Source organism: Oncorhynchus mykiss, chromosome 8 (assembly GCF_057628025.1).
Source record: "Oncorhynchus mykiss isolate SJ-2025 chromosome 8, ASM5762802v1, whole genome shotgun sequence".
In the NCBI taxonomy this organism is placed as follows: domain Eukaryota; kingdom Metazoa; phylum Chordata; class Actinopteri; order Salmoniformes; family Salmonidae; genus Oncorhynchus; species Oncorhynchus mykiss.
In genome coordinates this window covers 58,678,591-58,703,703 of record NC_143029.1, presented here as the reverse complement: position 1 = coordinate 58,703,703, position 25,113 = coordinate 58,678,591, and the positions used below count along the sequence as shown (strand labels likewise).

The 25,113-nt window shown below is 41.1% G+C and overlaps 1 protein-coding gene across 2 annotated transcripts; it reads left to right on the top strand.

Moving 5' to 3' along the window:
* Window positions 1-516: 516 nt before the first annotated feature.
* On the top strand, window positions 517-23,936 carry LOC110530205 (dual specificity protein phosphatase CDC14AB). 2 transcript variants are annotated; one of them, XM_090182104.1, is made up of 14 exons: window positions 560-886; window positions 1,376-1,466; window positions 3,242-3,317; window positions 3,530-3,622; window positions 3,714-3,793; window positions 4,437-4,503; window positions 5,472-5,622; window positions 5,997-6,227; window positions 6,920-7,058; window positions 8,640-8,805; window positions 20,848-20,933; window positions 21,110-21,253; window positions 22,007-22,079; window positions 23,234-23,936. In XM_090182104.1, exons 1-14 carry the CDS (start codon window positions 841-843, stop codon window positions 23,240-23,242), a joined length of 1,452 nt encoding a protein of 483 aa, XP_090038230.1. In that variant the 5' UTR covers window positions 560-840; the 3' UTR covers window positions 23,243-23,936. The 2 variants fall into 2 exon arrangements, with proteins under 2 accessions (XP_021468757.1, XP_090038230.1); XM_021613082.3 differs by lacking the exon at window positions 22,007-22,079 and having other exon boundaries at window positions 517-886.
* The last annotated feature ends 1,177 nt before the right edge of the window (window positions 23,937-25,113 follow it).

Genomic DNA, 25,113 nt, shown 5'->3' with positions numbered 1-25,113 from the left:
GCTGTAGTCTTTGACAATTTTTTAAGACCTTCCACTGACACCGCCTGGTATAGAGGTACTGGATGGCAGGAAGCTTGGCCCCAATTAAAGTCGGGGGTGTTAAACACTTCAGTGGCACGTCCTGCTATGGAGAAGTAGCAAGGCATAATGGTAGTCAGGTGGGAAGATATAGTTGGTTAAAGGACTGCATCACATGCCACCAATGCCAAGCACACACATCACATCGCTTGCACCTTACATCACTTAAATGTTAACCACACTATAAAAGTGACTGTTTTACAGTTTTTACAGACCTACAGTTAGGTCTATGTACTTTTAATTCAGACATATCAAAACGAAAACTGACGGAAAAAAAGATTGTAAAATGACTATTATAAGACTTAAAGTGGAAAAGTAAACTTAAGAATGTAAAATAACAACTGAAATATGACACACAAATCCACAAAGAACATTCTTGAATCCTTATGCGTAAAAGACGTGACACTTATTGTACTTGGCTAGGCTAGATGAGTAACCATCACTGCGCAGCCCAGACACTTGACAGGGGATTTACTTCTTAGGTCAGAGCCGCCTCCTATTAAATGCTGATTGGCCGGACTCAACTAAACCATAGCGACGTGCCCTGTGTTGAGGTTAAGAAACATATGTTTTATTGACTCTTCACTAGTTCGTCAATATAAGATAATCAAGAGGAATATTTCGTATTGTGTGTTGTAGTTTAGTTGAAAAGGGGGCGCGTATAAATAACTTATTTTTGCACCAACAATTTGCGCCCTCCATCTCCAATTCATCTGTTGAAGGACCCTATATAATTTTGAGATTTTAACAACGACGAATGAAATGGCAGATGAATATGTACTACTTGGAGCGTCCGAGTTCATCAAAGGTAACAAAATAAAAGTAGTTGCGCAACTTGGCTTGAATAACATCCACTTATTGCGCGAGAGTTCATGGACTTGTTGGTCAGGCACATCATTAGATTGCTTTCGCCCACCAACGTTTAGAACGTGACTTAACAGCTGTTTAACTAATTTGTATGTGGAATCAATGCTTTTCATTCGTGTAGTTGTGTTGTTTCTATGAGCATTGTTTGTTCAGTTTCTAGTGACTTTAGTACTTTATTAATATCCCAGAACGGAAATTTGATTGCATCAGCCAAAACATAGGCCTACATGGACTCACAAGATTAACTTTATATTTCCGGTGTTAATGAATGTTTGATGTTTTGGAAGAAACAAAGAAGGCTAAGCCTCGGGAAATGGAAAGGGTTTAAGAACCACCAATGTGGGTCACTGAGCGTGGGAAAATAAATATGATTATTCTTATTGTTGTTATCTCTTTGCCCTTGTTTTACATGGTCTTCATTCTCTTACAGACCGGTTGTATTTTGCAACCCTTAGAACCAAACCGAAAACTACAGCAAACTCTCACTACTTCAGCACAGATGATGAATTTCTCTATGAGAAGTAAGTAGGCCTGTTGTATGGACTACCCTCTTCAAATCAAACCACAGGTTTTCAATGGGTTTCATGTCTAGAGACAGATGTACTGGATAAATTTCATGATGCCGTTGACCTTAACAAGTTGTGTTGTGTGGCCAATGAACACTATTTTCATGTAATCTGACCAAAGCACCGGTACCAATCCTATGCCGTTTAGCAAACTCCAGGGGTTTACGGTGCATTCAGAAAGTATTCAGACCCCTTCACTTTTTCTACATTTTGTTACGTTACAGCCTTATTCTAAAATTGATTAAATAAAACATGTTCCTCATCAATCTACACACAATACCCCATAACGACAAAGCAAAACATTTTTTTTTGAAATGTTAGCAAATGTATTAAAAATGGAAAAACTAGTATCACAACTTGTATTCAGACCCTTTACTCCGGACTTTGTTGAAGCACCTTTGTCAGTGATTACAAACTCGAATCTTCTCACCTGTATTTTGGGAGTTTCGACCATTCTTCTCTGCAGATCCTCTCAAGCTCTGTCAGGTTGGATGGGGAGCGTCGCTGCACCGCTATTTTCAGCTCTCTCCAGAGATGTTTGATTGGGTTCAAGTCCGGGCTCTGGCTGGGCCACTCAAGGACATTGAGACTTGTCCTGAAGCCACTCTTGCGTTGTCTTGGCTGTGTGCTTAGGGTCATGGTCGTGTTGGAAGGTGACCCTTTGCCTCAGTCTGAGGTCCAGAGCGCTCTCAGACGTGATGCTTGGCATTCAGGCCAAAGAGTTCAATCTTGGTTTCTCAAGACCAGAGAATCTTGTTTCCCATGGTCAGAGTCTTTTAATTTGGCAAACTCCAAGCGGGGTGTCATGTGCCTTTTACTGAGGAGTGGTTTCCGTCTGGCCACTCTTACCATAAAGGCCTGATTTGGTGTTATGCTGCAGAGATTTTTGTCCTTCTGGAAGGTTCTCCCATCTTCACAGATTAACTCTGGAGCTCTGTCAGAGTGACCATCGGGTTCTTGGTCAGCTCCCTGATCATGGCCCTTCTCTCCCGATTGCTGAGGCGGCTAGCTCTAGGACAAGTCTTGGTGGTTTCTAACTACTTCCATTTAAAAATGAATGAGGCCACAGTGTTCTTGGGGACCTTCAGTGCTGCAGGCATTTTTTGGTACCCCAAAAATGTGAGTGTATAATATCGTTTAGCATTTAAATAATTTATTTTATACAGTAATCTTTGCTCACCTTTATCAAGTGTGTCAAAAATGTCAGACCCAACTGTTTTATTATTTAAAAAAAATATTTAACATTTATTTCACTATGAAAGTCAGTTAAGACATTCTTACCCTGGCCAAACCCTAACCCGGACTACGCTGGGCCAATTGTGCACCGCCCTTTCGGACTCCCAATCACGGCCAGTTTTGATATAGCCTGGAATCGAACCAGGGTCTGTAGTGATGCTTCTAAGCACTGAGATGCAGTGCCTTATAGACCGCTGCGCCACTCGGGAGTCACTCAGGACACTGTAGCGCACATAGATAAAACACGTGTTGCCTCTGGATTTAGGCTAACCAATAATAAGTAGGTCTAGGCCTAATGGCAACCAGTTACCATGTGTAAAATTGGATTTTACAAACTGATTTCTAAATAAAAAAAATTGTATTACATGTACCTTATTCTGTAGTAGTTAATTTACAGTATTCAGGCCTACGTAATATTACCTTTCTCCACTGAAGAGTAATAGTTATACTATTACTTACATTATTTACATTTGTCTCTCGGGCTTGTGTCTCAGCTTCTATGCTGACTTTGGACCCCTGAATCTGGGCATGCTGTACAGGTACTGCTGTAAACTGAACAAGAAGCTCAAGGTAAGACACATTTCGTATTACCATTACTCCAAGGGGGTTTCCTCAATATGCACTTTACTTTACCCCTTTGATAACCCTTTCCACGAAGTTGCTCCTATTACTGTGTAATCACAATGTAATTTCCAACACAATCTTTCGTATAAAACCAAACGTAGAAGCCGTTTTAACAAACACCTCATGATTTGAAATGTTGATAGTCTGGTTTCTTTCAGTCCTTCACTCATTCCAGAAAGAGGGTGATTCACTACACCAGCTATGACCAGAGGAAGAGGGCCAATGCTGCAGTACTTATTGGTGCCTATTCTGTGAGTGTTCATCTTCTTGTCTTTATTATGTTATTCTCGTAGTCTCTTATTGTCTCTAATGCATACGCACGCATGCACACGTCTGTTTCAGGTGATCTATTTGAAGAGAAGCCCAGAGGAGGCCTACAGGAGCCTCATCTCAGGAAACAATACTGCATATCTGCCTTTCAGGTAAACAAACAAAACACCTCTCCAGCTAACTATTCAGTTACTCTAGCGCCCAATCTTAAATTTAGAGGTTGGTAGGCTAATGCTGCGTACATAACACCCTGCATGAATGGTTCATATACAAATACTGCCAAGCTTCATGCCGATATGCCTAACTGCCTAATGTTTGTCACCGATAATGTTAAAATAGCGTACCGCTGAACAAAGGGGAATATTTGTTGTTTATTTTCTATAACTGGTATCCATGTGCTCGCATTAGACTCCGATATGCCGCAAATCACAATTTAGCCGGGCTGTGCCACTGACTGAAATGAGAATGTGGAGGAATGATGCAAAATTCCTGCAGAACTTTCTAGATTCCTGATGACTCAATGCCACATTGTAACCCCATCATCCTGACATCACAGGATGATACGACACCATACCAAATGACACTGTCACCGTTTGGGTGTATGTTGAGTAAATATCATTGGAAACGCTTATAATGAGGTTAGCTGTTGAAGTGACGACCATTTCATGTTCAACAGGATGGTTGGAAATAGTGCTTTTCCAGCAAGCATGTTAGGCCATTTCAACACACTGTGATGCACAGCCAACAATAGTCTCTAAATGTGAAATGAACTCACCATTTGTTCTTCTCTTTTAGGGACGCTGCTCTCGGAGACTGCACGTACAATTTGACCATCCTAGACTGTTTACAAGGAATACGCAAGGTAAAAATGCATTGTTTATTTTCAGTTGAGCCTTGGGTTTCTATTTACTATAAACAAGGAGATATTATTAGACTCTGTCCCTCTTGTCCTGGGTATTTGGTGTCTTCCAATGCTTGATATTAGTTATAACTGTCAGTAATAAGTATTGATAAACTTTTTCTAAGTAGCACATACTCTTAATAAATGAGTATTCCATCGTGTATTAACATATATGGCATTTACAATGGTGTAGCATTTAAACATGTTATAACATATTACCCAGCCTTTTTATGAGTTTGAAAGGACCCATAGACAGGTTAAATAGCCTCAACGAATCCATTTTCTTTCTCAATATCCCCCCCTCTCTCCCTCCCTCTCTCTGTCTTGGTCGCATTGTTAATCTTTTAGTCCAATTATGCTCACAGGGGGAGAAACATGGTTAGCATGTATCAACATGGAGGAAGGGTTACATCATGGGTTCACTCCAGAATGTTCCGTTCAGATAGAAATATAGAATTTAGATTAGACATGATTCTCAACTATGTAGAATATGGACTCACCTTAGTTCTCTGCAAAACATTTCTATCTGAGCATTTCAAAATGTTGCTCGCCTGGATGCGACCCTGCTCTATGTGTTGGTGCTCACCCTTTTAGTCAGGGACTCAATTCTTCCCACGCAACCTGGTGTGTGGACTCTATATCCAGTTAATGGATTGGTTAACCAATCAAGTGCCAGCGAGATGTGAAGACCAGAAGGGTTGTGCAATGGAGTGCGTAATTAATAAGAGAAAAAGAGAAGATGAGGAAGAGCCGCAATTTCTCCTGGCCCCACGTTGACACAGGTCCTTGTGACTGCAAGGATATGTCTATAGTAATGACTCTACAGTGTATGTAAGTGGCTCCTAAGTACTGGTCTTCTTGTGAACAACAATTAATGTCAGGTTTGATTCAATACCACCCTGTGTGCTTTTTTTTTTTTACATCCTTAGGCCCTGCAATGTGGATTCTTCAACTTTGAGACGTTTGATGTGGAAGAGTATGAGCATTACGAGCGAGTAGAGAATGGAGACATGAACTGGATTATTCCTGGGAAGATTTTGGCCTTTAGTGGACCTCACCCAAGAAGCAAGATAGAGAATGGTGACTTTTCCCTTGCTGCCTATACATGTTTTTCATAGTTCATGGTTTTAAGAGACAATTATAGCGCTTGTCATGTCACAGTAAATGGAATGGCAGTTGATAGTACAGAATACCTACATTTATTTAACTAGGCAAGTCAGTTAAGAACAAATTCTTATTTTCAATGACGGCCTTGGAACAGTGGGTTAACTGCCTTGTTCAGGGGCAGAATGACAGATTTGTTTACCTTGTCAGCTTGGGGATTTGATCTTGCGACCTTTCGGTTACTAGTCCAACACTCTCCACTAGGTTACCTGCCGCCCCAAATGACTGTCCTTCATCAACCTCCACTATAATGGCACTGACCCCAACCCTGTCCCCCCCCTCCCTCACAGGATACCCTCTCCATGCTCCAGAGGCCTACTTCCCATATTTCCAGGAGCATCATGTAACCGCCGTGGTGCGGCTCAACAGGAAGATCTATGACGGACGGCGGTTCACTGACGGCGGCTTCGAGCACCACGACCTGTTCTTCGTGGATGGAACCACGCCCAGTGACCTCATCACACGACGCTTCCTCCACGTGTGTGAGAGCACTGAGGGCGCTGTGGCTGTCCACTGCAAAGGTGAGAGGCTTTGTGTGTGTATTAATGAGTTCATAAAACTAGCATGGACCTCATACTTAGCTCTGCTGTCTGTTCAGTAGTAAATAAGATCATTATTCAGTGTTGGACTCTAGCATGCAGTGACACAGAGACTCATCATTAGAGGGCAGCAATAGGCTGACATTTCAACAGTAGGCTTACTCCTCTCTCGCCATTACTCTCTATGTCAAGGCTCAGGAGAAAACCCAGGTGCAGACTGTTTCGAAGTAACAAAAGTTTATTACAAAAACAGGGAGGGCAGGCAAACGACAGCTCAAGGGCATGCAGAGGTCAATACTCCAGTGCAGAGTACGAAAGGTACAGAACGGAAGGCAGGCTCAGGGCAGGCAGAGGTCAGTAATCCAGAGTGGTATGGCAAGGTACAGAAAGACAGGCATGCTCAGGGTCAGGGCAGGAAGAATGGTCAAAACCGGAACTAGAAACCGGCAGGAGCACGGGACAAAATGCTGGTAGGCTTGACGAAACAAAACAAACTGGCAACAGACAAACGGAGAACACCGGTATAAGTACACTGGGGATAATGGGTAAGATGGCCAACACCTGGAGGGTGGTGAAATCAAGCACAAAGACAGGTGTGTGACACTCATAAAGAACTGTCTTTTCTCTTCACTCTCACACTTTTCTGCCCACTCTTCCCCTCTGTCCATTCACAGCGGGTCTGGGTCGTACGGGGACTCTGATAGGTTGTTACCTGATGAAGCACTATCGTTTCACAGCGGCTGACGCCATCGCCTGGATCAGGATCTGCAGGCCTGGATCCATCATCGGACCTCAGCAGGACTTTCTAGAAGAGTAAGGAATAAACCCCAATATGTCACACTAAGACCCAGTGAAAGATACAGTGCATTCAGAAAGTATTCTGACCCCTTGACTTTTTCTAAATGTTATGTTACAGCCTTATTCTAAAATGGATTCTATTGTTTTTTTCTCTCTCATCAATCTACACACAATATCCCATAATGACAAAGCAAAAATTGACAAAAATGGACACATTTACAAAAGTATTCAGACCCAGTTACTCAGTACTTTGTTGAAGCACCTTTGACAGCAATTACAGCCTTGAGTCTTCTTGGGTATGACGCTACAAGCTTGGCACACCTGTATTTGGGGAGTTTCTCCCATTCTTCTCCAGATCCTCTCAAGCTCTGTCAGGTTGGATGGGGAGCTTCGCTGCACAGTTATTTTCAGGTCTCCAGAGATGTTCGATCGGGTTTAAGTCTGGGCCACTCCAGGACATTCAGAGACGTGTCCCGTAGCCACTCCTGCAGAGTCTTGGCTTTGTGCTTAGGGTCGTTGTCGTGTTGGAAGGTGATCCTTCGCCACAGTCTGAGGTCCTGAGCACTCTGGGGAAGGTTTTCAATCAAGGATCTCTCTGTGCTTTGCTACGTTCATCTTTCACTCGATCCTGACTAGCCTCCCAGTCCCTGCCGCCGAAAAACATTCCCACAGCATAATGCTGCCACCACCATGCTTCACCGTAGGGATTGTGCCAGGTTTCCTCCAGATGTGACACTTGGCATTCAGGCAAAATAGTTTAATCTTGGTTTCAACAGACCAGAGAATCTTGTTTCTCATGGTCTGAGAGTCTTTTAGGTGCCTTTTGCCAAACTCAAGCGGGCTGTGATGTGCCTTTTACTGAGGAGTGGCTTCCGTCTGGCCACTTTACCATAAATGCCTGATTGGTGGAGTGCTGCAGAGATGGTTGTCCTTCTGGAGGGTTCTCCCATCCCCACAGAGGAACTCTGGAACTCTGTCACAGTGACCATCTGGTTCTTGGTCACCTCCCTGACCAAGGCCCTTCTCCCCCGATTGCTCAGTTTGGCCAGGCGGCCAGCTCTAACAAGAGTCTTGGTGGTTCCAAACTTCTTCTATTTAAGAATGATAGAGACCTTCAATGCTGATGGGGACCTTCAATGCTGTAGACATTTTTTGGTACCCTTCCACAGATATGTGCCTCGACACAATCCTGTCTCAGCGCTCTATGGACAATTCCTTCAACTTCATGGCTTGGTTTTTGCTCTGACATGCACTGTCAACTGTGGGACCTTATATAGGCAGGAGTGTGCCTTTCCAAATGTCCAATCAATTGAATTTACCACAGGTGGACTCCAATCAGGTTGTAGAAACATGTCAAGGACGATCAATGGAAACAGGATGCACCTGAGCTCGAGTCGCATAGCAAAGGTTCTGAATACTTATGTAAATAAGGTATTTCTAAAAACCTATTTTCGCTTTGTCATTATGGGGTATTGTGTGTAGATTGAGGAGGAAAACAATTGAATCAATTTTAGTTTATAATCTGCCTCTTATATCTGTGGAAGTTTGGTACAGTTTAGTATTTTTCTCCTCCTGACTCCTTATCGCTCTCTTTAGTAAGCAGCACAGTATGTGGGTGCAGGGTGACATGCATCGCACCAAACAGAAGCAGCAGCAGCGTCGCCAGCGGCCAAAGCTGGACCAGGAAGTGACTTGCCTCGTCTCCAGCATGGACGACCTGTCAATCAACACCGTTCTTTATAAGTCCTTCAGCCTGGATGAGGTTAGTGACTTTGGCAATGGTTCTTTGTAGAGTTGGGTAGGTTACTTTCTAAATGTGATCCATTAGTTACCTGTCCAAAATTGTAATCAGTAATGTAATTTTGGGATATCCCAAACTCAGTAACGTGATTTGATTACTTTCCCTTTAAGAGCATTTTCGTTATGCATCTTGTCCTGGAGGCAGCTCTGCAGAGTGGTCACTAGGTGGCATACAGCAGCCACAAAGTTATACAATCCGATTTTAAACCTAACCTTAACCACACTGCTAACCCCTAGTGCCTAACCCTAACCTTAAATTAAGACCAAATTGTATTTTTTGTTTTCATACATTTTTACAATATAGACAATTTGTGTTCTGCAGCTGGCCCATCTAGTGGAAATATCTCAGTTCTGCCTCAAGGACAAGACTCATCCCAAAAATGTCAACCTGCTTAAGAGGCATTAGAAGAAGACATAAGTCAATATTACCAATTGAACAGCATCCATTGCAGGATAAATCATTGTTAGAGTTTACATAGCTGGTCATAAATGGATGTTGGATTTTACTTAATGGGTTGGTTATATAGGCTGCTTCTGACACATTGCTTTCTTTTTGCATGTGACAAATTTGCTATAGAGGCCTATTGTTTACATTTTTGTTGGTGACACTGATATCTTGATAATTTGCCTATAATTAGTCTATCAAAAGTGTGTGAGTTTGAGCATTTGTCCGTTAGGCCTATGTATTTAAAAAAAAAATTTATCAGCTTTCAAATGAGCAATGAAATCCCCACTCATGGTCTTATTAAACTAGTTTTTGACAGTACGGAGCATAGTACCACAGGGGAGTTTACTGGCTGTCCACTGGGTCATATTAATTATGCCGATTCTGTTACAAAACGGAACAAAATGGGAAGGGACCTACCTGAATTTTCTGATAGGAACTCTTATTTTACTATGTTTGCTTCAGTTTGGTTCTTAAACGGTAACAGATTTCTTGATGAATACACCCCTGGTCACAAAAACAATGATTAATAAGCAGCTTACAATTCTTCAATTCAACTATTGTGTTAAAATACACATATACATTTGTGAACAGCCATTCACATTCACAACACCGTAAAGCACAAATAGCTAAATGAGAGAGTAGCAGTGTGATTCCATCCACCTGGCAGGTGGGGCATATCAAGAAGCTGATTAAACAGCATGATCATTACACATGTCCACCTTGTGCAGGGGACAATTATTGGCCACTTGAAAATGTACAGTTTTGTCACACAACAACACAATGTCTGAAGTTATTGGATGATATTAGGTATGAAGGGAAGACCGAGATGCAGACCACATCGAATAAACAATAGTTTAATCTTCCAACAGGTGCAGGCAATAGACAGGTCAAGGCAGGCAGGGGTCATAAAACCAGAGGTCAGGCAACGGTACCAGACCGCAGGCTGGCTCAGGGTCTGGGTAAGGCAGAGGTCGGTAATCCAGAGGGGGGCAGCGGTACAGGTTGGCAGGCAGGCTGTGGGTTGGGCAGGCAGAGTGGTCAGGCAGGCGAGGGTCAAAACTGGGAGGGCAAGAAAAGAGAGACTAGAAAAAGCAGGTGAAACACAAAACGCTGGTTGACTCGAACAAACAAGACAAACTGGCAACAGACCAACAGAGAACACAGGTATAAATACACAGGGGAAGATGTGCGACACCGAGAGGGGGGTGGAGACGATCACAAAGACAGGTGAAACAGATCAGGGTGTGACAGATGACTTCATATTCCATTCACCCAGTTCAATGTAACAGCAATAGGTTTAGGCTACTACATGATACATTTTCCCTATACCTATCATGAGGTTGCTAACCTAGCCTATGAATGAAAGTTTACAACGTACAGTTGAAGTCGAAAGTTTACATACACCTTAGCCAAATACATTTAAACTCAGATTTTCACAATTCCTGACATTTAGTCCTAGTAGAAATTCACTGTCTTCGGTCAGTTAGGATCACCACTTTATTTTAAGAATGTGAAATATCAGAATAATAGTAGAGTGATTTATTTCAGCTTTTATTTCTTTCATCACATTCCCAGTGGGTCAGAAGTTTACATACACTCAATTAGTATGGTAGCATTGCCTTTAAATTGTTTAACTTGGGTCAAACGTTTCAGTTAGCCTTCCACAAGCTTCCCACAATAAATTGGGTGCATTTTGGCCCATTCCTTTTGACAGAGTTGGTGTAACTGAGTCAGGTTTGTAGGCCTCCTTGCTCGCACATCCTTTTTCAGTTCTGCCCACAACTTTTCTATAGGGTTGAGGTCAGGGCTTTGTGATGGCCACTCCAATACCTTGACTTTGTTGTCCTTAAGCCATTTTGCCACAAATTTGGAAGTATGCTTGGGGTCATTGTCCATTTGGAAGACCCATTTGCGACCAAGCATTAACTTCCTGACTGATGTCATGAGGTGTTGCTTCAATATATCCACGTAATTTTCCTCCCTCATAATGCCATCTATTTTGTGAAGTACACCATTCCCTCCTGCAGCAAAGCACCCCCACAACATGATGCTGCCATCCCCGTGCTTTACGGTTGGGATGGTGTTCTACGGCTTGCAAGCCTCTCCATTATTCCTCCAAACATAACGATGGTCATGTGCAGTTGCAAACCGTGTCTGGCTTTTTTTATGGCAGTTTTGGAGCAGTAGGTTCTTCCATGCTGAGCGGCCATTCAGGTTATGTCGATATTTTACTGTGGATATAGATACTTTTGTACCTGTTTCCTTCAGCATCTTCACAAGGTCCTTTGCTGTTGTTCTGGGATTGATTTGCACTTTTCGCACTAAAGTACAGTACGTTCATCTCTCGGAGACAGAACTCGTCTCCTTCCTGAGCGGTATGACGGGTCTGGTCCCATGGTGTTTATCCTTGCATACTATTGTTTGTACAGATGAACGTGGTACCTTCAGGCATTTGTAAATTGCTCCAAAGGATGAACCAGAGTTGTGGAGGTCTACAATCTTTTTTCTGAGGTCTTGGCTGATTTCTTTTGATTTTCCCATAATGTCAGGCGAAGAGGCACTGAATTTGAAGGTAGGACTTGAAATACATCCACAAGTACACCTCCAATTGACTCAAATTATGTAATTTAGCCTATCAGAAGCTTCTAAAGCCATGACATCATTTTCTGGGATTCTCCAAGCTGTTTAAAGGCACAGTCAACTTAGTGTATGTAAGCTTCTGACCCACTGGAATTGTGATAAAGTGAATTATAAGTGAAATAATCTATCTGGAAACAATTGTTGGAAAAATTACTTGTGTCACACGCCAAGTAGATGTCCTAACCAACTTGCCAAAACTATAGTTTGTTAACAATACATTTGTGGAGTGGTTGAAAAACGAGTTTTAATGACTCCAACCTAAGTGTATGTAAACTTCCAACTTCAACTGTATAGGTGCACACAGGTCGAGAGACAAGTTTCTATTGGACAAATTCTGGTATGTTTATCCCCATTTTGTTCCGTTTGCTTCCATTTAAGAAGCGTTTTTTTCAACAGAATCGGCGGAATAAATACACACCCCTGATCATGCGTAAACGGAGTTCACTCTCATAACAGCCATGTTGTATTCCTTCTCTTCCCTCCGCTTGTGGACTTCAATGCACAACACATCAGCTGTATGTGACCAGGCGAAAATACCTTTCCAAGCCAAACTACACACAGCCTACACCATGTCACCATATTAGCTAAAGTAACGTCATAGCCAATAGAACGAATGTGTTAGTAAACCCGCTACAATCATGCATTTCACTGGCGGGCCCCGGTGGCAATACTTTTGTAATAGCAAACGCTTACCTTCACTTGGAAGAGTTCCAGTGTTGTTTTGGATAGTCATAGTCAGCTAGCCACATATTATCCCTCTGTTTCAGTAGGCTAAACTAGCTGCATTTGCTAGCTAAGTAAGTGAAAGTGAAAAAAATAAATCTTTCTCTCTTGCTTCTACATCATTTTGGAAGAAATTAATTTGTTAAAAACTGTTCAACTATTGTCTTTCCCTCTCTTTGAGTCAAATACTCACCATATTTTAAAGACTGCAGTGCTAGCTAGCTGTAGTTTATGCTTTCAGTACTAGATTAATTCTCTGATCATTTGATTGGGTGGACAACATGTCAGTTCATGCTGCAAGAGCTCTGATAGGCTGGAGGACGTCCTCCGGAAGTTGTCATAATTACTGTGTAAGCCTATGGAAGGGCTTGAGAACCATGAGCCTCCTAGGTTTTGTATTGAAGTCAGAGGAGGGCGGAAGCTAGCTGTCCTCCGGCTACACCATGGTGCTACCCTACAGAGTGCTGCTGAGGCTACTGTAGACCTTTGAAAAATTGTGTTTTAATCAGTTATTTGGTGACGTGATTATATTTAGTATAGTTTTATCTAAAAAGGATAACTTTTTAGATTAAAAAAAAGCTGAAGGGGGGGTTTGCCCAGGGAGCCATACTAGCTAGAACCGCCACTTTGAGTCACGACCACTCACACGGTAGCCTAAACATAGTCCAGTTCAAAGTGAATGGCACAGATCTATAAATGGCAATGGCTATTTACATATAGGCCTACTGCAGCTCTGATTGGTTATGGCTCACCGGTCTGTGTAGAGTACAGCCCTGATTCGAGCCTGTCAATGCAATAGAATCCTGCTCCAATGCACTCTACCTACAAGACAATCTCTAGCAAAGTTAATTTAGCATACTGTCTTCATTGTTTGTTTTGTTACGATATGTGACATTGAATGTGGCTAATATTGCCACAGTAGAGCAAAAAGTTGATAGTGTTAACTAAAGAGGAAAACTCTAGAAAATTGAGTGAAGTTCAATCGAGTGTTTCTTAGCGCGGGCCGAGGGGAGCTGAGCGCCCACGCATGTGTGCATCTTAAAGGAACATTGCTATTGAGCATGTTTTGGATGCTCTGGACGTGTACCACAGCGTGTTCCAGGTCCTGCCAATATCCAGCAACTTCACACAGCCATTGAAGAGGCATGGGACAAAAAACATTCCACAGGCCACAATTAACAGCCTGATCAACTCTATGCAAAGGAGATGTGTTGCGCTGCATGAGGCAAATGGTGGTGACACCAGATACTGACTGGTTTTCTGATTCACACCCCTACCATTTTTTAAGGTATACTGTATCTGTATTGGCAGGACCTGTACATAGCACCTGTACATAGCCCATCTGTAAATAGCCCAAACAACTACCTCAGCCCCTACTGTATTTATTTATTTATTTATCTTGCTCCTTTGAACCCCAGTATTTCTACTTTGCACATTCATCTACTGCACATCTACCATTCCAGTGTTTAATTTCTATATTGTATTTACTTTACCACCATGGCCTATTTATTGCCTTACCTCCCTTATCTCACCTCATTTGCACACATTGTATATAGACTTGTTTTTCTACTGTATTATTGACTGTATGTTTGTTTACTCCATGTGTAACTCTGTGTTGTTGTGTGTGTCGAACTGCTTTACTTTATCTTGGCCAGGTCGCAGTTGTAATTGAGAACTTGTTCTCAACTCGCCTACCTGGTTATAAAGGTGAAATACAAATAAATAAAAACATTCCCAGTCATGTGAAATCCATAGATTAGGGCGTAAATTAATTTATTTCAGTTGACTGATATGAACTGTAACTCAGTAAAAGCTTTCCGATTTTTGCATGTTGCGTTTATTTTTTGTTCAGTTTAGATAATAAGTGATATCCAAATCGCCCGTAGGCTACACCACTGCTGTCATCCTTACCTCCAAGCATTTATTCAAGTTGGATAATCTTTGATTGCCAACAGCAGTCACTCCATTGGAAGATATAGCTTGGACTAAATGCCTTCAAAAGCCTATTCCTGCTCTTTCCCCAAGATTCATCAAACGCATTTGGTGTGTCATCATAGTGGTCTCTGACTTGTGGTCAGACTCGCTCAGGCAGAAACAAATGTAAACTTGAGTCTTTTTTCAATGCTGATTTGAATGTCATTGAGAAAACAAAAAGTTGTAAAAAAAAAAGTATGCGAACATCCTTTCTGAATTTAAAAGTAATCCTAGAAGTAATCATCTAGTTTTTCAAAAGTATCTGTAATCTGATTACTATATTTTTGCTGGTAATGTAACATATTAGTTTGTTTTTTTGTAATCTGTTACATGTAACGGATTACATCTAATCCGTTACCCCCCCATCCCTGTTTGTGTGTTTTACTTTTTAACTTTATTTATAGACTTAAGATATAACAACAAAAACAGTACAACCCCAACCCCTCATTCTCCCATCCCTCCACTTCCTCCCTCCCTCCCTCCCTCCCTCCCTACAAACCACCCACCCACCAAGGCATCTATAAAAGTAAGTTAAATAGGACAGAAAAACAGAAACAAACAGTAATAGAAATAAAAACAATGGGGATAAAGTTATATAAAAATTCTTATCAGCACAAATGGCCACTAGAACAGACATGACCGCTTACCAAACTATGCAAGTTACACTAAGTAAAATACTTTCCACGTATTGTGTTAATGGGGACCAGTTTAAGTCAAACTGTTGTTGGGACCCATGCACAGTGTACCTAACCTTCTCCAGAGGCAGAGATGACATCACCTCCTTAACCCACTGCATAAAGGAGGGCGGCTTTCGCATTTGCCTGATGCTTGGTAGCATTCTGGTCTAGGGGAAGTACCCCAAAAAAATGGCAGGGACCGGGTTGGTGCTAACAGTTGTATTACACATATGTGAGAATGCCTCTCAAATGGGTCCCAGAAGCCAGTCAAAGATTGGCATGACCAAAACATATGTCCCACAGTCGCTGGACTCTGGTGGCATCTCAAACACTTTGGTCAACATTTGGGTGTATTTTTCCCAATCTGTCATTTGACAAAAGCCCACGCCTTATGCAAAATGATGATGTGTGGATACACTCAATACACTGTTGCCATATGTCATCGTGTAGCTCCCATGCAGATTTTGTATTTGCAAAGGAAGGTGGATTAATGTTCTGTATTATGTCGTATAGTCTGGAGATTGTGCCCTTCAGATAAGGGTTAAGATCTAAGCACCTCTCGACTGGACACTTAGTGGGCTCGAGTGGAAATGAAGGGAAATGTTTTTTGGCAAAGCTGCGAGTTTGCAGATATCTAATAAAGTGGCTATTGGGAATATTATGGTCAACCCTCAGAGTATCGAATGAGACGAATGTGTTATCAACAAATAGGTCACAAAAAAACCAGCAGACCGTTCCTATGCCAGAACTGGAATGCCGTGTCAATCTGTGACGCTGGGAAGAGATGATTAGATGTTAATGAAGAGAAGCCACTTGCTTGTTAAAGGCTAAAGTGACTTTGGAATTGGGACCAGATTTTAAGGGAGTTCTTAACAATGGGGTTTAAAACATGGATGCCAAGGTTCATGGGCATTGGGGAGCACAGGAGCGATACCGGGGACGTTGGAAGGCTTGACTGTAACTCTATGATGGCCCAAGTTGGGCCTTCCTTGTTTTCAAATGTAGAAACACATTAAACACATTTAGAAATATTTGCTGACCAGTAGTAGTGTAAAAAAGCCTGTAGGCTTAGGCCTCTCTAGATATACCTTTTTCATTCGTGGATTTGACTTATTCCAAATGAAGTTGGAAATGTAGCTGTCCAGTTGTTTGAACATCGACTTTGGCAGACAAATGGCAATCATTTGGAATAGGTACAAAAACCTAGGTAGTACAGGCATCTTAACAGAATGAATGCGACCTGCTAATGAAATGGGAAGAGACGAGTACCTAATGAAATCCTGCTTAGTGCGCTCCAGGATTGTTTTGAAGTTATGTTTAGACAGAGCCTTAAATGAGCTTGTGACCTTTATCCCCAAATAAATAAAGACCTGATGCTTAAATGGGAAATTGGCATACCCAATTCCTTCTGCGAACGGATTAATGGGGAGGAGCACACTTTTTGTTAGGTTTAGCTGACAACCAGAGAATGTCCCAAAACCTTGTAGCATGTCTAAGAGAGCGGGCATAGGGTTAGAGATGTATAAAAGAAGATTTTCTGCTTACATGGACACCTTGTGAGTTATGTCGCCCCTTAGTATTCCCTTAATCCTCTCCTCCGCCCGCAGGGCGATAGCAAGAGGCTTATACAGATATAAGCAACCCTACCCTATACGGAAAAACAGCAACCCTGCCTGGCCCTCTGTGGAGAGGAAGTAGCTGGAGGTAACATTGTTGGTGTGAACAGAAGCCACTGGGGACGAGTACAACATCTTAATCCAGGAAAGGAATGACAGGACCAAACCCAAATCTCTCTAGTACTGCAAATAGATATTCCCACTCAACCCCCGGTCGAAAGCCTTTTCAGCATAAGAGATGACAACTTCTGGCTGTAGAGTTGAGTGGGCAGAATAGAGAACATTAAATAGTCGGCGAATATTATAGAAAGATTGACTACCTGAGATAAATCCGGTTTGGTCAGAGTTAGTTTGTATGTTTTTTAGTTTTTTTGAAATGTGATTTTACAGTTTGAATGGGGTGTCCTGGGTCCTGTTCTGAAGGGTGTAATGTCACAGAACGTTCAGATAGAAATATATTGTGCAACACAGGGCTGCCAAACTCAACCAGTGCATATTGAAAAAGCTCAACGAATTTGCGGGCCAGACATAGCCTATTATATTTGTTAAAAATATTTTTTTGCATAGTCCTACAACTGCTACCCATGTCCATTTTATAATGTCCACTTATCTACATAGGATTCTGCATATAGCATTTTAACATATTGAAACAAAAGAAGATATATTTGTCCAGTCTTTGCTGCTACGCTTGTGCATTTGGCTATATCCTGTGACCTTAATCAAAAAGTATTTCATAACGCCGAATAACAAAAACATAGCTCGGTTGTTGTAACATTTAAACTTTAAAAAAAATTCAATTTCTTGCACTGCATGGATCACTGGTGTGGCAGAATGCAACATTGCTGTATGGTGCACTGAAAATGTCTTGATTTGAGTAGGTAGCCTAGGCTATTTCTCAAATGTTGCTGTAATAGTCCCACATGTTTCTCCTTTGCATGGTTGTTAGGAATTTTATGAATAATGACTAAACAATATTTACATTTAAATAGAACTATAACTAATTAAACTCTAACCTGTTTTACAATATCTGATTAATAATGTTAGTTCCTAAGAAAGAGGTTATGTGGCATGGACAAGGGGTAATTGGAAATGATAACCATTTTGGAAGAAGGGATGTATGTGTGTGTGTCTAAAGTAAGCAAAGAGTGTCATTAACCTATGTTTGAACCGACTCAGCTATAACTCTGTGGCGATAAAATAAGACAGCGAGAGCCCCTCCAGGTTTTCCTTATCTAGAACTGTCTGCTAAGTGGTAATAGACTATGGTGAGACTTCAGGAGTTAATCCAGATATAGTGTGTCAGGTATGTGCGCTAGTGAGTTGGAATGAACTTTTGAACCTCCTGGTCGAGAGGAGGAGATACATTTTATAACCTATGACTTCATATGTGATAATAACAGTGCCTTGCGAAAGTATTCAGCCCCCTTGAACTTTGCGACCTTTTGCCACATTTCAGGCTTCAAACATAAAGATATAAAACTGTATTTTTTTGTGAAGAATCAACAACAAGTGGGACACAATCATGAAGTGGAACGACATTTATTGGATATTTCAAACTCTTTTAACAAATCAAAAACTGAAAAATTGGGCGTGCAAAATTATTCAGCCCCTTTACTTTCAGTGCAGCAAACTCTCTCCAGAAGTTCAGTGAGGATCTCTGAATGATCCAATGTTGACCTAAATGACTAATGATGATAAATACAATCCACCTGTGTGTAATCAAGTCTCCGTATAAATGCACCTGCACTGTGATAGTCTCAGAGGTCCGTTAAAAGCGCAGAGAGCATCATGAAGAACAAGCAACACACCAGGCAGGTCCGAGATACTGTTGTGAAGAAGTTTAAAGCCGGATTTGGATACAAAAAGATTTCCCAAGCTTTAAACATCCCAAGGAGCACTGTGCAAGCGATAATATTGAAATGGAAGGAGTATCAGACCACTGCAAATCTACCAAGACCTGGCCGTCCCTCTAAACTTTCAGCTCATACAAGGAGAAGACTGATCAGAGATGCAGCCAAGAGGCCCATGATCACTCTGGATGAACTGCAGAGATCTACAGCTGAGGTGGGAGACTCTGTCCATAGGACAACAATCAGTCGTATATTGCACAAATCTGTCCTTTATGGAAGAGTGGCAAGAAGAAAGCCATTTCTTAAAGATATCCATAAAAAGTGTTGTTTAAAGTTTGCCACAAGCCACCTGGGAGACACACCAAACATGTGTAAGAAGGTGCTCTGGTCAGATGAAACCAAAATTGAAATTTTTGGCAACAATGCAAAACGTTATGTTTGGCGTAAAAGCAACACAGCTCATCACCCTGAACACACCATCCCCACTGTCAAACATGGTGGTGGCAGCATCATGGTTTGGGCCTGCTTTTCTTCAGCAGGGACAGGGAAGATGGTTAAAATTGATGGGAAGATGGATGGAGCCAAATACAGGACCATTCTGGAAGAAAACCTGATGGAGTCTGCAAAAGACCTGAGACTGGGACGGAGATTTGTCTTCCAACAAGACAATGATCCAAAACATAAAGCAAAATCTACAATGGAATGGTTCAAAAATAAACATAAGTGTTAGAATGGCCAAGTCAAAGTCCAGACCTGAATCCAATCGAGAATCTGTGGAAAGAACTGAAAACTGCTGTTCACAAATGCTCTCCATCCAACCTCACTGAGCTCGAGCTGTTTTGCAAGGAGGAATGGGAAAAAAATTCAGTCTCTCGATGTGCAAAACTGATAGAGACATACCCCAAGCGACTTACAGCTGTAATCGCAGCAAAAGGTGGCGCTACAAAGTATTAACTTAAGGGGGCTGAATAATGTTGCACGCACAATTTTTCAGTTTTTGATTTGTTAAAAAAGTTTGAAATATCCAATAAATGTCCTTCCACTTCATGATTGTGTCCCACTTGTTGTTGATTCTTCACAAAAAAATACAGTTTTATATCTTTATGTTTGAAGCCTGAAATGTGGCAAAAGGTCGCAAAGTTCAAGGGGGCTGAATACTTTCGCAAGGTACTGTAAACTGTTGTACATGGTTCTATGAGCAGCGCTCTCGAGAATGCTATTGGCTAATTTTGATAGACTGGTCTCTGTCTGTTTTATGCAAATGAGAATCTTACAAATTCTTAAAAACAGACAGTGATTTCAATTGAATTGGTTAATGAATATATATAGGAATTGTTCAATTCCTTTGACAATGGTGTTTTTTTTTTGGTTAGTCATTGTCAAGCTACAACATATTTGCCAGACCACAACATATTTGTAGCTTAGCTAGGACTGTGGCATGTGTCTGTACACTTTCCCTCTGCTGCGAGCTGTAAATGGGACACACGAAAGCAACGTAAACGGGACACAGAAAAGCAGCGCAATTGAACTTTGAATTCACCGTTGCGGGCGCATGAGGTTGTAATTTTGTAAAGTTTACTAATTTATACTCGCTTGTTTGTCCTATTGTCCTTTAGTAGTAATTTATACCCTCGTGGGAATCCTTTATCTTAACTCTTTTGACAACCAAGATGACATTTTATGTAGGTTACAGCAATGACCAGTCGGTACTGAAACTCGGCATGGACATTTGGCTTACAACACTTTTAAACACTGGCTGGCTCGGGCATTGCTTGCTGTGACTTCTAGTGCAGGGCATAGCAGGCGGTATGAAAGCGGGCCAAAATGAATTGACATCCCAAATCATTTCACGGGCCAGATAGAAATGTGTCACGGGCCAGACTCAGCCCGTATTTGACACATGTGGTGTTACATATAGGACTGTCTGTCAGGTACAATAAGGATTCAGGTCAGTTTTTATTCACTGCATTATAATCTGAAATGGTCTGACCCTGTCTAAGGGCTGGCATTTTGCTAGGATGTGAAATGATTGCGACTGCATGTCTTGGTTTGTCGCCCTCTCTCTGTCATCTGCAGAATAACTACAGGGAGTGTCTGACCCAAGGAGATAAACTCAGGGATTTGAAAGGCCGTCGCTCATCCAGGTCTGCCACCACTTCACGGTATGTGTGTGTGCTGTGCGAAAGTGAATGTGGTTAAACATCCATCAATACTTCGTTGACGTTGTTTGCATCGTACATCGACAGACATAACCCTGCGTTCAACTTTAGAGCTATACTTTGAATGTATTTTTAAATGGTTATAAAGCCTTATTGTTTGTTGTACCATCCTTCTCCAGGTTGAATTTGACAAAGACCAGTCAGACCTCTATCACCCCTCCCAAGTGTTCCAGGCTATCTCAGGTCCCTGTCCCCTTCTCCTCCTCCTCTTCTCCCAAGAGGCTGGTGCAAAGCTCCTCATCATCAGCTAGTAACCTTAAGAGGTGAGTTTCTGTGTGTGTTTTTGTGCCATCTTCATGTGTTCAGGTATGTACAGTTGAAGTCGGAAGTTTACATACACTTAGGTTGGAGTCATTAAAACTAGTTTTTCAACCACTCCGCTAATTTCTTCTTAACAGACTATAGTTTTGGCAAGTCGATTAGGACATCTACTTTGTGCATGACACAAGTCATTTTTCCAACAATTGTTTACAGACAGATTATTTCACTTATAATTAACTTTATCACAATTCCAGTGGGTCATAAGTTTACATACACTAAGTTGACTGTGCCTTTAATCAGCTTGGAAAAATCCAGAAAATGATGTCATGGCTTTAGAAGCTTCTGATAGGCTAAATTACCTAATTTGAGTCAATTGGAGGTGTACCTGTGGATGTACAGTGGGGCAAAAAAGTATTTAGTCAGCCACCAATTGTGCAAGGTCTCCCACTTAAGAAGATGAGAGAGGCCTGTAACTTTCATCATAGGTACACTTCAACTATGACAGACAAAATGAGAAAAAAAAATCCTGAAAATCACATTGTAGGATATTTAATGAATTTATTTGCAAATGATGGTGGAAAATAAGTATTTGGTCACCTACAAACAAGTGGGAGAACTTGCACAATTGGTGACTGACTAAATACTTTTTTGCCCCACTGTATTTCAAGTCCTACCTTCAAACTCAGTGCATCTTTGCTTGACATCATGGGAAAATCTAAAGAAATCAGCCATGATATCAGAATTTTTTTTTGTAGACCTCTACAAGTCTGGTTCTTGGGAGCGATTTCCAAACGCCTGAAGGTACCACGTTCATTTGCACAAACAATAGTACGTAAGTATAAACACCATGCAGCCGTCATACCGCTCAGGAAGGAGACGCGTTCTGTCTCCTAAAGATGAATGTATTTTGGTGTGAAAAGTGCAAATCAATCCCAGAACAACAGCAAAGGACCTTGTGAAGATGCTGCAGGCAACAGGTACAACAGTATCTATATCCACAGTAAAACGAGTCCTATATCAACATAACCTGAATGGCCGCTCAGCAAGGAAGAAGCACTGCTCCAAAACTGCCATAAAAAAAGCCAGACTACAGTTTGCAACTGCATATGGGGACAATGATCATACCTTTTGGAGAAATGTCCTCTGGTCTGATGAAACAAAAATAGAACTGTTTGGCCATAATGACCATCGCTTTGTTTGGAGGAAAAAGGGGGAGGCTTGCAAGCCGAAGAACACCATCCCAACCATGAAGCATGGGGGTGGCAGCATCATGTTGTGGGGGTGCTTTGCTGCAGGAGGGACTGGTGCACTTCACAAAATAGATGGCATCATGAGGGATGGAAAATGATGTGCATATATTGAAGCAACATCTCAAGACATCAGTTAATCAAGTTAATGCTTGGTCGCAAATGGGTCTTCCAAATGGACAATGACCCCAGCATACTTCCAAAGTTGTGGCAAAATGGCTTAAGGATAACAAAGTCAAGATATTGGAGTGGCCATCACAAAGCCCTGATCTCAATCCTATAAAACATTTGTGGTCAGAACTGAAAAAGCATGTGCGAGCAAGGAGGCCTACAAACCTGATTCAGTTACACCAGCTCTGTCAGGCGGAATGGGCCAAAATGCACCCAACTTATTGTGGGAAGCTTGTGGAAGGTTACCTGAAACGTTTGACCCAAGTTAAACTATTTAAAGGCAATGCTACCAAATACAAATTGAGTGTATGTAAACGTCTGACCTGCTAGGAATGTGATGAAAGAAATAAAAGCTGAAATAAATAATTCTCTCTACTATTATTCTGACATTTCACATTCTTAAAATAAAGTGGTGATCCTAACTGACCTAAGACAGGGAATTTTTACTAGGATTAAATGTCAGGACTTGTGAAAAACTGAGTTTAAATGTATTTGGCTAAGGTGTATGTAAACTTCCGACTTCAACTGTATGATCTCTCCCTTTGTCTCTCTCTCTCCTTCTAGTCCGTTTAGCCTGAGTATGTTCAGCTCTAAGGCTACTACCATTCACTGAGCCCACGTTGATCACTGACTTTTCATCTTTGACCTTCTGACCTTCCAGTTGACCCCAGGAGACAGGAGGTTAACCCACGATAGTCTCTGTTATAAATGCACGTTAAATAACATTTAATAATACAAAAAAAAATATCTAATCCACCCCTGAGACACTCTGTAAAAAATAATATTTGTAACAATTGGATTTGTCGACATGATCTCATTTCAATCAATGTAATTGTTTGATTTCAAAATGGGTTTATTATCATTGTAATTGTGTGCAAGGAGAATGTTTATCATGGCTTTCTCTTTCTCTTATTCAGTTATTTAATTGATTTCTATTGTTTGATTGACGCTGTAAAAGAGGACACATCCTACTGTACACTCAATTTATTCATGAGTGGCTGTCTTATGAATGTTGTCATTCAGGAGATCCATTTGTTTTATGTGAATACACATTTGGATTGTAACAGAAGTGACTCTGGTTGAGCACTTTTTTTCGGACTTGTTTTTACGACTCTTGTTGACAGGCTCGAGACAATTGTTTTGTTTTAAATGACTTTAAGTAGTAGGCCTGTATGGCGTATATGGAATGTATTTCTGCAAACTTTGCAGAAATACTATTAGTACATTGTCATTTAAATTTGATTAAAATCATTCCTTGTTAAAATAAGTTGTCTTTCTCTGCAAATGTTATTTTACATTTTTCGGCTTATATTAATATCTCCAACAATAAAATGGGGACCATGTATAGCAGTTGTAAGGGCAGGAAATCAACAGAAGTTAAGGCAGATTGAAGTGCTACTTAAAAAAAAAAAAATATTTGCAGATCTTGTGTTTACACAGGCAGCCCAATTCTGATGATTTTTTTCCACTAATTGGTATTTTATGACCAATCAGATTTCTTCACAAGATGTTTTTCAGAATTTATCTGATTGGTCAAAATACCAAAAAATACCAGTGAAAGAAAATATCTGAATTTGGCTGCCTGTGTAAACGCAGCCTTTGCGATCCAATGGTGAATATGCCATAGGCCTACTTGGCCTCATACGTGACCATACCATTACCAAATTGTTAACCAATACACTGGTTCTACAATGTAAAAGGCAATTTACATATCGGTCTTTACTTTGATACATTTGTATATATCAGAAATAACATCACAGTTAATAAATTGAACACTTTCAATACTTTTCTCACAACTCATAGTAACCTCCCTAGGCTTGGACTCCCAAATGAGGAGCGCAGGCCACGTATATACATATACTTATGACCAATTAGATCAGCTCTTTTGCCAATAATTGGGCAAAATATCAGAATTGGGCTGCCTGTGTAAACGCAGCAAGAGAAACTAGACTCATGCACAGATGGAGCGCTCCAAACAAAAGTACATAAATGTTATGTAATAAATCAAAACTTCTTTCTCACAAGTGTAACGTAGGCCTAGTTTGTGAACACTGCAAACAAGGTGTCCACTCCATAGCCGTGGGAAGATGTGGGGGTACTGAGAATTCTTTTGAAAAGGTTTTTTCGCCCGTGCTACAGACGACTATATCGGCCCGTTAATTCAGGACTAGTGAAGGCCCAGTGCATAACCTTCGTGAACTATTTCATTTTTTATGTCACGCCGGGAATAAGAACAGAAGTTATAGATGTCGACTAACCAAACACTTACATTCTAGAACACTGGGTATGACGTGGGTTAACGTAAATTCATTATTGACGATTTATCGGGTAGCCTAAATTCAAATCAAATCACAGTTTAATGATAAACATTTAGAGTGCATTCCTGGTGAGAGGAGCCAATTTCATTATCAAAAAAGATTTATTATATACAATGTGACGAAAGT